The sequence below is a fragment of the Sinocyclocheilus rhinocerous genome, unplaced genomic scaffold (assembly GCF_001515625.1).
Source record: "Sinocyclocheilus rhinocerous isolate Xijiao unplaced genomic scaffold, SAMN03320098_v1.1 scaffold2902, whole genome shotgun sequence".
Taxonomy (NCBI): Eukaryota; Metazoa; Chordata; class Actinopteri; order Cypriniformes; family Cyprinidae; genus Sinocyclocheilus; species Sinocyclocheilus rhinocerous.
The window spans coordinates 117,046-131,077 of record NW_015628348.1 but is presented as its reverse complement, the minus strand read 5'-3'; the positions used below and the strand labels follow the sequence as shown (position 1 = coordinate 131,077).

Here is a 14,032-nt window from a genome sequence, read left to right as displayed (position 1 = left end):
TCGGGCTCGGGTTTATAGCTAAACTAAAACTATATGCAGGCTACGCTGCTTTCATAGACGCACGCACACACATTATTGCACACGACAACACAGCACGGAAACTTTTATTAGTAAAATAGCTTCGACAGGCTACTGACTCGCAACGTTATATTTCTCTGCAATGAAGGGGGTAAAATCGCTGTTTTTGAAGGAACTAAGCCGAAATTGCTTGTAGAGAGAGACGCGCAGACGCAGGTTCACACATGCAACTTTCATCTCTCTCGCTCTCTCTCTCTCTCTCTATCTCTCTGGTGCGCGCGCGCTAGTTCAAATAAATGATATAATTAATTAATTCAAATAATACGATCTTACCGCACTGCATCTCTGTGTCTGATTTAAAGCAGGCCGAATGCTAACGAGCCTTAACTGACGAAAATGACCATAATTTGCACGATGGAAGAACTATTGTCTTGTAGTATACAACCATTCAAAAACTCGGCAGAATTTATGTGACCGAGGCACCTGATGTTCATAAACTTTCATAACTGGTAAGTGTTTTTTCTTTTGCCTTGTAAACTGGTTGTGCCTTAATGATTCTGTTTCTTTACATGTATTTGCTTACTGACCGAAAAAAAAAGATTTCGGGTTCGGGCTCTAAATTTAACTGTGCCGCTCGGGTCGGGTCGGGTCAGACGATCTCGGGTACGGGCCGGGTTCGGGGTTCGGGGTTCGGGCTTCACTTTAAAGCCCGTACAGACCTCTAACTCGGGGTAGTTCCTAGAGTACTTGGGGTGGTTGCCAGGGCGGTTGCTAGGGTACCCAGGGTGGTTGATATGCGGTTGCTAGGGTACTTGGGGTGGTTGTTAGGGTGGTTACTAGGGTACCCAGGGTGGTTGCTAGGGTGTTGCTATGCGGTTGCTAGGTTACTTGGGGTGGTTGCTAGGTTGTAGCTACGGTGTTCTGGGAGGTTGCTATATGATAGATAGATAGACAGACAGACAGAGTCAGATTATAGATAGATAGATAGATAGATAGATAGATTAGACATTTTAGATATATTGATTGATAGACAGATTATACATATTAAATAGAGTGGAAGCCGAAATGAGTTTAAATGTATTAGAAATAGTACATAGAATGGCAGCTTAATTGAGTCTAATGGGCTTCAGTGTGTTTAGATTTGAATTTTGACAGTTTGAGTTTGAATAGTCTTGGCTCATCTGAACATTCCGTCAATGTAAGTCTATGGGATTTTTATGATTTGTAATCTTTTTTTTAGATTTTTAGGAAAACCGTAAGTTCAATCAGTTAGAAATATAGCACACTATATTCTTGGTCTGATCAGTCTGAAGAGCTGGGCTGAGTTTGGAGTTTGTAGAGTTAAAGCTCTAGTAGGAGATAGAATCAGAAATGTTTGTCTCAGAAGAAAAAGTTTAAATAGCATTTCAGTAAGTTGGCTTTCTCAAGCTAACTTAATTAATTATTTATGCATAATTACATGCAAGTAACCCTAAGCCAAACCCAAATCCTAACCCTAACCATATAATAAGTACATATAGTTAATTCATATTACTCAGTACTTATGTGTATAATTACATTGTAACAAGGACACCTTAAAGGGGTCATATGATGCGATTTCATTTTTTCCTTTCATGCCTCGTTTGTAATGGGTTTTAATGTTTTTGAATCATCGCTTCGGCCGGGACACGGCATCAACAGTATGGTGAGGGGTGTAACATTTCCGTCTCACGCTTGAGGTATTCGGCTAATCACAACGCACTGGATAGCTGGCTAATCAGAGCACACCTCGCTTTTCAGACCGATTAGTTTTGTAAAAATCGACGCGTTTCAAAAAGGCGGGGCATAGAGGAGAATACAGTATGTACAGTATGTGGAAAATAATGTGTTTTTTTAACTTTAAACCGCATAAACACATTTCATTACACCAAATACACAAAATAATGTTCTTTTTAGCAGCATCATATGACCCCTTTAAAATAAAGTGTAACCGAAAATCTCATTATCACTTGTAATCAGCAGGAAAAATTTCGAACTTTTAATACAAGCATAGGAATTTTGCTTTAAGGGGTCTTCAGAAATGGTGAGTGTGTGAGGACTTTTTACTTGAAAATGTGCTTGGCCCATAACAAAATGAAACTCATAACAAATGTCTACATAATCTTACCTTGACGTATTTTGACATCCCATACAACTTCTTTGTGCTGTTGCGCCATCAGCTGAAGGTTGAAGTCCTCTTTTGGAGAATCAACGAATACTTCAAAAAAATTTGGTTTTATGGGCTTGTATTTGAGCTGTATCTTCTAATGGAGAGAAGAAAACCGTTTAGAAGGTACAATTACAATATGATTTGATTCAGGAGTATATAGATCAATACTGATATTATTATATGATGTACCTATTTTACACAACTAGCTACATTTTTGTAACTCCCAAATGCAACTAAAACATATAACATGATCATTTATCTGAAATTTGCACATCCTGTACCACATTTGGAACATAAGCAACAAATATAAAGGCCTACGCTTAATACAATACAATACAATACAATTTTATTTATATAGCACACACTGTTAAAAAATATATATTTTACAGGTAATTGTCTGTATTTTTTTTTTTACAAAATTTTCCCTTTTTTTCATTATACGATGAAATACCTGTTGTTTTACATATATTTTCTGTATTTTAAAGTTCCACCATTAAATTTACAGATAATTTCTTGTATTTCGGTATTACATCAAGTTTCTGTTTTTTAAACGGAAATGTTCTGTATTTTCAAAGAGTAATGTGTAATTTTACATAAAATGTTATTTAATATTTAGAGATTATTCCTGTAAAAATAGGGAAACATTTTTTTTAACCACAAATCATTCAGTCAGTGTTTTTTTTTTAGCCTACCATTGAATATAATTAATCATGTGAGGTTTTTAAGGTCAGATAATAGTATTTGTACATACAGTTACATGTACTGTAAATTATGCATTGTTTCTTTGGTCCCACTTTATATTAAGTGGCCCTAATACCTGTGTGCTTACATAGTAACTAGATGTGTACGTACTATGTAACCACAGTGTAAGTACACATTGATACATAGTATCTAGAACTGTAATATTTCTGCAACTACACACATGAAACAACCCCCCGAATGGTTTGTGTAAGTACAAATGTGTAACAGGACATATATAACTACATTTTGTAACAACAATATGTATAAGAGTAATTGGAACAATTTGATCCAGGGGGTGGAAACGGGTAGGTTTAGTGGTGGAAATTGGATCCAGGGAGTGGAGATGGGTAGGTTTAGGGATATGTAAAGTGGGAGGAGTTGGATCTCAAGTTGGTGGAGTTGGTGCTCCACTGTAATACCAGTGTACTTACATGGTAACTCCTCAGGAACTGTCCACTTAATATAAAGTGTAACATTCTGGACACCAACCACAATTTATATGTAAAGCCTAACTTACTGGCCGCTGCTGTGTAACATCAGAGTAATTACATGGTAAATCCATAGGAATTGTTTACTTAACATAAAGTGTATCACTTTCTTTACCAAAAAGCGTTGTTACCAATGTCCTGCTACACATTTTTATTTACACATACCATGCAGTGGGTTGTTACATGTGTATAGTTACAGAAATATTACAGCTGTAGATACTATGTACCAATGTGTACTTACACGGTGGTTACATACTTTGTACACATCTAGTTACTATGTAAGTGTTACAGAGGAGGCTCCCGTACCGCCTCCTCCGCACCACCAGAGGGAACCGTCTCCCGAATATTAGTCATTCCCATTCGGACTCCAATTCCCATCACCCCTCATGCCTGGGACTGATTGCTCATCCACACCTACACCTCATATACACACACACAGACAGACTCTCTGCAAAGTCTTGATTTGCCCTGGCTGTCATTTCCGAGCGTTATACCCGTGTTTGATTTTCTGTGCATCTGTTCTTGGACTGTTTCCCGATTCTCTGATTGTTATCTGCCTGCCCTGACTTGGATTGTTTCACCTGGACCCTGTTTGCTAGCCGCCTGCCCCGATCTCTCGTCTGGTTCACGACTCTGTCTCTGCTGTTCTGCCTTGCCGGTATTTGACCTAGTATTGTCTGACTACTCTAAATAAAAGCTGCAAATGGATCCACACGCTTCTGACTTGTCACAACAGAAAGTACACAGGTATTAGGGCCACTTAATATAAAGTGGGACCGTTTCTTTTACTACTCTTTTAACCTTGTCTTGCAAGTAAATGCTCATTTTAATCATTATTTGGTAAATTATTTGTTTTCCGTGATGGTGTAGGGTTATGCTGCGCTCCAGACAACTCGGATTTAGGATATTTCCCACTTCAACCTGGAAATAATTGATGGAATGTCGCTCTTTTAATGTTTACAGATTAGTAAAAACATTAGTAAAATGTTTTAATTAATGTTTTAATGTTACCAAGTATCCTACTTTTAATGTTACTAAATCCAGACGTTACTTCCGGGTTTGTGGTGGGAAATATTCTACATCCAAGTTGTCTGGAAGGAAGCATTATTTTTTATTTTTTTGATTTGTTTGTTTGTTTGTTCATTTTTTTGGAATGCAGCATTAGTGTAATGTGTGTGTGTGTGTGTGTGTGTGTGTGTGTGTGTCTGTGCGCGCGCAGGCATGATGACGCAGATTCAAATTTGCCGCCAATTTAGCTCCGCCCACGATGGTTGGCTGAGCTGTTTCTGTACCGTACGACACGACAGCGATGGAACGGCGCGCAAATTATTTGAATTTATTTCAGGCTATCCATTCGGAAATGTGTGAGATAATAACGCGCTCTTTCTTCAGTGAGCATGTTTCGCCAACTACAACACATTTTACTACAGCAGCCATCATGCCAACCGACTGAGGTAAGTCTTTCATACAACATATTTTATATAGTGTGGCTGCACATTTGTGTTAAGTGTAGTTTCGAAGCTAAAATGAGCATTTCTAAATGGTGTTCAGTCACATAACTGGCGTCGATAGCTGAAGGGCTAAACACTGAAAACTGCAGCACGTTTGTAAGAAAGATCAGTTGACCTCCAAAGACTAAAAACAAGCTTTAGTAAACATGTTTTTCATATCAAAGTTCGTTCAAGTGTAAGGTTATATAAAGTCTTTGCTCATCTGGAAGTACGCGCCAGCTTTTCAAACTCTTAAATGGCGGGTCATTTTGAAACGCTGAACGTGGCTAACTGTAAGTTACTCTAGGCTGTAAGTTACACCTTATATTGATTATGAATATGAACGCAACATGGTAAATCGCAAGGTAGGCGCTTTTTCCCCCTTTCATATTCTCCTGTACATGTATATACAGGTGCATCTCAATAAATTAGAATGTCGTGGAAAAGTTCATTTATTTCAGTAATTCAACTCAAATTGTGAAACTTGTGTATTAAATAAATTCAATGCACACAGACTGAAGTAGTTTAAGTCTTTGGTTCTTTTAATTGTGATGACACCCCAGGAGTTTGAAAAGTGCCCGTCAAATGCCGGCTCGCTCTGTTTCTCCATCGGCGGCGCCTTTGTCTATTTTTAATAGACTTTTGGTGAAAAATAAATGTAGCGAAGTTGAATAAGTTTTTGAGAAACAGAACTTAAAACAACACACATCCTACTAACAACAAAGACTACCCCACCCTCTCAAAGATTAAAGACAAGAAGTAGTTTTTAACTTCAACTTTAAAAGCATTTAAAGATGAGACCTCTCTAAGTTCCTGAGGAAGACTATTCCAGAGTTTTGGCCGCGCAACAGCAAAGGCCTGATCCCCTTTTAACTTTAAATGAGTACGAGGGACAGTAAGCAATAACTTATTATTGGATCTTAGAGACCTAGGTGCTTGACGAACAGCAACACGCTCAGACACGTAAGCAGGGGCCATCCCATGCACTGCTTTAAAAACATACAAAAGAGTTTTATATTTTATCCTGTAGTTCACTGGTAGCCGAACAGCAACGAGCTCAGACACGTAAGCAGGGGCCAACCCATGCACTGCTTTAAAAACATACAGAAGAGTTTTATATTTTATCCTGTAGTTCACTGGTAGCCACTTGAGAGAAGCTAAATTAGGAGAGATATGATGACTTTTCTTAGCACCCACTAGCAGCCTAGCTGCTGCATTCTGAACTAATTGCAAGCGTGAGATAGTGGTCTGACAGGACTCCACATACAACACATTGCAATAATCCAAACGAGACAAAACAAAGGCATTAATAACCTTCTCTAAGTCTTTTCTTGACAGAATAGGCTTTAGTCGAGCAATAGACCTAATCTGGAAAAAACAAGTCTTTACTACAGCATTAATCTGCTTGTCAAATTTCAGCTCTGGGTCAAACACCACACCTAAGTTCCTTATTTGGTCACGGCAGTAATCGGACCATGAGCCCAAATATGTGGACATATCTAAGCATCCTCTGGCAGGGCCAAAAAACATAATCTCAGTTTTACTCTGGTTCAGCTGAAGCAGATTTTGAGTCATCCAGCTCTTAACCTCCTCTAGGCATGCAAAAAGCAAATTAGAACCATTGTTCTCTCCCACTCTCATAGGTAAGTAGATCTGTATATCATCCGCATACAAATGGTACGACATGCCGTATTTTTTAAAAATTGAGCCCAGGGGCAACATATACAATGAAAATAAAATAGGGCCAATAACATAACCCTGGGGGACCCCACAAGTAACAGGCGCTGCCGTTGAAACAAAGTTACCATACTTTACAGAGGATGATCTATGTGACAGATAAGACTTAAACCACTCTAAAACCGTCCCACGAATTCCAATTAAATGGGATAACCGCTTTATAAGAATCACGTGGTCTATTGTGTCAAAAGCTGCACTTAAGTCCAATAAGATCAGAGCTGCCGCGTTACCTGCATCTCTGATTATACGGAGGTCATTAACATAGGTCATTTTATACTCAAGAGAGTAGAAAAAATTTAAAAATGTACTCAAGTACTGTAACGAAAATATTTGTAATTAGTTACTTTCCACCTCTAGATGGAGGAGGCTGCAGTGGCGGCTGCGCGAACTACAGATGTAGTTCACGTGGTTTCCTGTGCTGTAAACAAAAACAAAACTTGGTTCTCGCGAGACTACACTCTTCTCCCCGGAGCTTACAATGCGCCTCCGCTACGCCTACTAATACTCGTGTAATACGCTCGAGCGCCTTGTCGTGAACGCGCCTGCTTGAGCGACCGGAAGCTGGAGATTACAGTTTATACATTTTTAAAAATCGACATTTTTCTTACACTAACCCATAGTTTAGCTTCAGAAGGCCTTTATTAACACACCAGAGCTGTGTAGTAGTTTTATGATGGATGGATGGAGCCAGGACAATTTTTAATATAACTCCGATTGGATTCGTCTGAAAGAAGAATGTCAGATACACCTTAGATGCCCTGAGGGGGAGTAAATCATGGGCTAATTTTCATTTTTAGGTGAACTATCCCTTTAAGACAGCTTAAGCATGCATTTTAGTCTGGGACTAGGCTTAAGCCTTGTTTGTGAAACCGGGTATTTAAGTGTTTTTTAGGGACCTGTGGGGACCATGTATATGAAATTAGCTGTCTCATTTTGAAGGTTGTACCCTTCTTAGTTTGCATTTTTCAGCCTCTTACATCATCAAGGCTCTATCATTTAAAAAAGTAACCATTATAAAAGTGTTATTGCTTGAGATGTTTCTTCCTACATTCAAATATACTGGTTACTTTTTTTTCTCTGAAATGAGGCAGCCTCAATGACATATGCAGCCGATAACTGCAACCTCTGGAAGATACAACCTTCAGAATTACACAGCAATTCACAGCAATTGACTTGACTACTGGAAAATACACAGTTTACAACAGATTGAGAAACACTGATGAGAGAAATAGGCCACAAACACAACTATAAACTATAATATTTTGTAATTACAATCAATAAAGCACCTTGGGTATGACTTCAGAATTAGAGTCAGATTTCCTCATTTTCTCCAGTGTCCTCAGTGAAAACCAAGTTTTCGTCTGTAGTGAAGATTCCGGTCCTGGCTTTGTGATAGCCTTGCTATCAGCCTCATTTTCTTGAACAGCCTACATAAAGGAATGTTCACACATTATATATTATATATAAAAGCACAGACACTTGAAAAGCAGAAACGTGTTATCTTTAGTTTTACTATTCATTTCAATATTACAAACCTCTATCATTTTTTTATCACTTGGAATCAAGTACACATGAAGTGTCAGGTGTGATTTCAAAGTTTGATAGATAAGTGTTTCACAATGATAATTCACAGAGAAGCCACTCCTCAAAAAAACACCTTTAGGGGAAAAGGTGTGGTCCAGAAGTTTGGCATGGAATCTAGTTAACTTGCATTTCTCAAATGCAATTCCACTGTCTTCAAAATGAAGAATTCTCACTTCATCTTTAATGAGAAATCCACCTGCAATGTATTAAAATAATTAAATTAAATGAATTAACTGATTATTAGATGCAAATGAAACAAGAATAATAATGCATATTTTTTAAAGGGTCATGAATTGAGAAATCATGAGTAAAAAATTACTTTTTTGTAAACCATTCACAATTTGACAGATGTAACCTGAATCCCTGAGAAGACGTAATCCATTCTATTAGCTCAGCAAGGTCTGTGCCTGTGTTTCACAGCCTTGATAGGCAGACATTTTCTTCGGGATGGCGGCTTTGGTTCGCATAGTGTCCACTCAAAAGGCAACCGACTTTATGGAAACATATATAACTGACAGTAATGATGCAACATCTGTGATTGTTTTGATATGTAAGCACTCAGTCAGACATTCTTTGTCACAGAATTATTTGTTGTTTTTGTGTCAGCAAACTAAATGGTCAACCTCACATTATTACTCTTAGTAGAATGGAAATCATCTGTTATTTAAATTGTGATTAAATTATATACAACAAGCTAAAGGGAACAAATAATGTTCCCTTTAAAACAGCCAGAATAGTCTATCACATAGTGTGTTGTCTACACCACTCAATGAATCTCTTACTAGGGCCAGAGCACCGCGGTGCGGGGACTCTCTTGGATTTGCTCCATTTATTATTATTATTAGGGCCCGAGGACAGTGGTACGAGGATCCTCTTGGAATTGCTCCGTTTATTATTAGGGCCCGAGCAACACAGTGCAAGGACCCTATTGGAATTGTTCCATTTATCAGGGCCCTATAGTCAGTGCCGATCCTATACTTCTGGGGGTCCTACACAAAACTGTTGCGGGGGTGGGGTGGGGGTGATTAATGAATTACTAATTTACTAATTACTAATTTAATAAATGCATTAACTAACATGAACTAAAAATTAACAATATGTTGTCATTGACTGTTTCGGATGCTAAAGAGTGGGCGTGCTCTGGCAAAGAGCCCGAAACCCCGCCTCTGACACAGACAACACAGCCCAGCATGGACAGCGAGCTGATCCGAGTTCTATCCAAGGCTGTGGAGGATCTCGGTCTAGCTTGGTCGGCTCCGAAAGAGCCCGCTCACGGCCTTCTTGACGAGTGGTAGCTACCTGAAGGGACGCCATCAACATTCCTCCTGCCAACGGCCCTTGCTGGCAACTCACCCAGTGGTGTAATGTAACAAAGTAATAATACTTCGTTCCATAGTTTAGCTTCAGAAGGCCTTTATTAACACACCAGAGCCGTGTAGTAGTTTTATGATGGATGGATGGAGCCAGGACAATTTTTAATATAACTCCGATTGGATTCGTCTGAAAGAAGAATGTCAGATACACCTTAGATGCCCTGAGGGGGAGTAAATCATGGGCTAATTTTCATTTTTAGGTGAACTATCCCTTTAAGACAGCTTAAGCATGCATTTTAGTCTGGGACTAGGCTTAAGCCTTGTTTGTGAAACCGGGTATTTAAGTGTTTTTTAGGGACCTGTGGGGACCATGTATATGAAATTAGCTGTCTCATTTTGAAGGTTGTACCCTTCTTAGTTTGCATTTTTCAGCCTCTTACATCATCAAGGCTCTATCATTTAAAAAAGTAACCATTATAAAAGTGTTATTGCTTGAGATGTTTCTTCCTACATTCAAATATACTGGTTACTTTTTTTTCTCTGAAATGAGGCAGCCTCAATGACATATGCAGCCGATAACTGCAACCTCTGGAAGATACAACCTTCAGAATTACACAGCAATTCACAGCAATTGACTTGACTACTGGAAAATACACAGTTTACAACAGATTGAGAAACACTGATGAGAGAAATAGGCCACAAACACAACTATAAACTATAATATTTTGTAATTACAATCAATAAAGCACCTTGGGTATGACTTCAGAATTAGAGTCAGATTTCCTCATTTTCTCCAGTGTCCTCAGTGAAAACCAAGTTTTCGTCTGTAGTGAAGATTCCGGTCCTGGCTTTGTGATAGCCTTGCTATCAGCCTCATTTTCTTGAACAGCCTACATAAAGGAATGTTCACACATTATATATTATATATAAAAGCACAGACACTTGAAAAGCAGAAACGTGTTATCTTTAGTTTTACTATTCATTTCAATATTACAAACCTCTATCATTTTTTTATCACTTGGAATCAAGTACACATGAAGTGTCAGGTGTGATTTCAAAGTTTGATAGATAAGTGTTTCACAATGATAATTCACAGAGAAGCCACTCCTCAAAAAAACACCTTTAGGGGAAAAGGTGTGGTCCAGAAGTTTGGCATGGAATCTAGTTAACTTGCATTTCTCAAATGCAATTCCACTGTCTTCAAAATGAAGAATTCTCACTTCATCTTTAATGAGAAATCCACCTGCAATGTATTAAAATAATTAAATTAAATGAATTAACTGATTATTAGATGCAAATGAAACAAGAATAATAATGCATATTTTTTAAAGGGTCATGAATTGAGAAATCATGAGTAAAAAATTACTTTTTTGTAAACCATTCACAATTTGACAGATGTAACCTGAATCCCTGAGAAGACGTAATCCATTCTATTAGCTCAGCAAGGTCTGTGCCTGTGTTTCACAGCCTTGATAGGCAGACATTTTCTTCGGGATGGCGGCTTTGGTTCGCATAGTGTCCACTCAAAAGGCAACCGACTTTATGGAAACATATATAACTGACAGTAATGATGCAACATCTGTGATTGTTTTGATATGTAAGCACTCAGTCAGACATTCTTTGTCACAGAATTATTTGTTGTTTTTGTGTCAGCAAACTAAATGGTCAACCTCACATTATTACTCTTAGTAGAATGGAAATCATCTGTTATTTAAATTGTGATTAAATTATATACAACAAGCTAAAGGGAACAAATAATGTTCCCTTTAAAACAGTCTATCACATCTATCACATAGTGTGTTGTCTACACCACTCAATGAATCTCTTACTAGGGCCAGAGCACCGGACTCTCTTGACTCTCTTGGATTTGCTCCATTTATTATTATTATTAGGGCCCGAGGACAGTGGTACGAGGATCCTCTTGGAATTGCTCCGTTTATTATTAGGGCCCGAGCAACACAGTGCAAGGACCCTATTGGAATTGTTCCATTTATCAGGGCCCTATAGTCAGTGCCGATCCTATACTTCTGGGGGTCCTACACAAAACTGTTGCGGGGGTGGGGTGGGGGTGATTAATGAATTACTAATTTACTAATTACTAATTTAATAAATGCATTAACTAACATGAACTAAAAATTAACAATATGTTGTCATTGACTGTTTCGGATGCTAAAGAGTGAGCGTGCTCTGGCAAAGAGCCCGAAACCCCGCCTCTGACACAGACAACACAGCCCAGCATGGACAGCGAGCTGATCCGAGTTCTATCCAAGGCTGTGGAGGATCTCGGTCTAGCTTGGTCGGCTCCGAAAGAGCCCGCTCACGGCCTTCTTGACGAGTGGTAGCTACCTGAAGGGACGCCATCAACATTCCTCCTGCCAACGGCCCTTGCTGGCAACTCACCCAGTGGTGTAATGTAACAAAGTAATAATACTTCGTTACAGTACTTAAGTTTTTTTTTGTGAGAATCTGTACTTTACTTAAGTTTTTATATTTCTGTCAGCTTTCACTTTTACTCCACTATATTTCCTATTCAAAATTTATACTTTTACTCCGATACATTTCCCCGAAGCATATTCATTACTTACTATAAAATAATGTCGGAACACAGACTGCAAGAAAGCAGGTTTGACGAATCAGTGGTCTGGCGCTTGCAAATTAGACACTGTGCATTCGCGCATGTGCAAATAAGTGCTCGCACAACCACGGTTGATTTCATTTTCCACTCAAGTCGAGGCTGGGGTGTGCGATATATATCACCTGCACTAATAAAGTAAGTGTTTTTTTAACGATGTGCGATCTGACATTATCGAGCATATCACAAAAACCAAACAGAAACACACCAGAGAGTGCACGCATACACTGTGTGATTTATCCATTAAAATGCATTTAGAATGGCCATAAAATTCAGGGTATTTTTTTTTATTTATGTGGCTTTCAAGTATTTCATACACTACTGAACTTACCAAGACATGGCACACCCCTTATTTGGCCCGTGTTAATCCCACTACTCCTCTGCTCTCACCACTGTTGACAGCTGGAGTACCACGTTTGGCTGAATCTGACAGAGATCAGGGACGCTGACAGGGTCGCCTTCCTAGACTCGCCAATCTCTCCTAAAGGACTGTTTGGACCTGCCGTGGATGGGTTTGTCGAGCAGTTTACAGCGGCACAGAAGTCACCGTAGGCAATGCGTCAGGCCCATCATCGCTGAATGGAGTGTCACCAGCTCCATTCAAGCTGGGCCTGTCCTTCTCGCTCTGTGCGTGCCCAAGCAAACTACCGCTGTGATAGCGGACCCACATACTTAAAAAAGCATTTCTCCTCTCCTCACTATCACAGATGTCAGAATGTCAGTTCTATTAAAAAAACTAGAATCACTTGCCATCCGGCTTCAGGATTGGAAAGCTATCCCAAATGTGCCAAGTTGGGTTCTAAAAACCATAGAATGAGGTTACTCGCATCAGTTCACTCGCAGTCCACCTCGCTTCAGGGGTGTTATTCAAATTCGGTACTGGACAACAATGCTTATGTTCTCCGGTCAGAATTACAAACACTGCTTGCAAAAGGAGCCATGTAAACGGTTACTCTAGTGAACAGTGAGTCAGGTTAAAAGCACGTGCGGCGGAGCCAGCGTCAGCTTTCTGTCATTCAGCGAAGCGCTCTGTGTGTGTCAGTCATATTTATTGTTGTCTGTCAATTGTGAAAGTTTATAAGCTCCAGCTATGTCTAAGCTCATGCAAAGACAAAGCATTTCAAGGGCGAGAGCAAGCTACGTTGTAGGTTGTGTGTTCCTCCCTGCAAAAAGCCACGTTATATCACGAGTGGTGATACACACAGCCTGTGCGTGGTTTGCTTGGGAGCGAAGCACAGTTGTTACTGCCTTGCTTCGCTCTCAGAGGGCTCTCTTTGAGGAGGGAGCCTTCACTAGCGTTCCTCGCGGTGCCAGCCCCGCTTTCTCCGAGGCGGAGCGGCGGCTGTGCTCGTGGGTTTCGCGTATGGATTTGCTTCCTAATCACCAGATCCGGCGCCCGCTCTCGGGGTTTCGGAAGCCCGCGCTGCGGTCCTTCCCACCGGAGAGAGGGCGCGACGCTCCGCCTGTCTTTCTCCGAGGAGATTGATACGGAGGGCGTCAATGAGCTCGCCAGTTGCACAAACATCAGTTACACAAGCATATTAGTCCTGATGCTGTGGCTCAGGACCTCGGAGGGCAGGCCCCTCTGGGGAAGAGAGGTTCACACCGCATTACACGGTGCCCGTCTCTCCTCAGTGCCCTCAGGAGGTCGGTCTGCCAACCCTGCCGTGTTCCAGGGCGCAGCGGTCTCCGGCGAGCGTTTCTCTCAGTTACCGCCCGGAAATGTAGCGGTACTAAGAGGCTCGCTACCTCTATGGAGGTAACAAGAGCAGCTAGTTCGGCCGTCCCCTGCCGGTGTGCCGCTTCAGAGCACCGAACTAGCCGTTCTGGGCACACCAGAG

The 14,032-nt window shown here is 40.2% G+C and overlaps 2 protein-coding genes and 1 long non-coding RNA gene across 5 annotated transcripts in view; all 3 read right to left on the bottom strand.

Annotated features, from left to right (window-relative positions):
- The window catches only part of LOC107737489 (uncharacterized), a 16,558-nt gene extending 6,951 nt beyond the window's left edge, over positions 1 to 9,607 (bottom strand). For 2 of the 3 annotated variants that reach the window (XM_016548976.1, XM_016548978.1), the window contains exons 1-3: positions 8,320 to 9,607; positions 7,949 to 8,089; positions 2,165 to 2,300 (exon numbers count right to left, since the gene is read on the bottom strand). In XM_016548976.1, the coding sequence (XP_016404462.1) occupies positions 2,165 to 2,300; positions 7,949 to 8,089; positions 8,320 to 8,355 (313 nt within the window). In that variant the 5' untranslated portion in view covers positions 8,356 to 9,607. Of the gene's footprint in view, positions 1 to 2,164; positions 2,301 to 7,948; positions 8,090 to 8,197 lie in introns of all 3 variants that reach the window. The other variant, XM_016548977.1, reaches the window with a different exon arrangement.
- The window catches only part of LOC107737490 (histone H1-like), a 121,049-nt gene that overhangs the window by 63,842 nt on the left and 43,175 nt on the right, over positions 1 to 14,032 (bottom strand). The window lies entirely within an intron of this gene.
- LOC107737493 (uncharacterized) overlaps positions 10,314 to 14,032 on the bottom strand; it is a 12,512-nt gene continuing 8,793 nt past the window's right edge. The window contains exons 3-4 of the long non-coding RNA XR_001639802.1: positions 10,558 to 10,802; positions 10,314 to 10,449 (exon numbers count right to left, since the gene is read on the bottom strand). This is a non-coding gene — a long non-coding RNA (uncharacterized LOC107737493). The remainder of the gene's footprint in view (positions 10,450 to 10,557; positions 10,803 to 14,032) is intronic.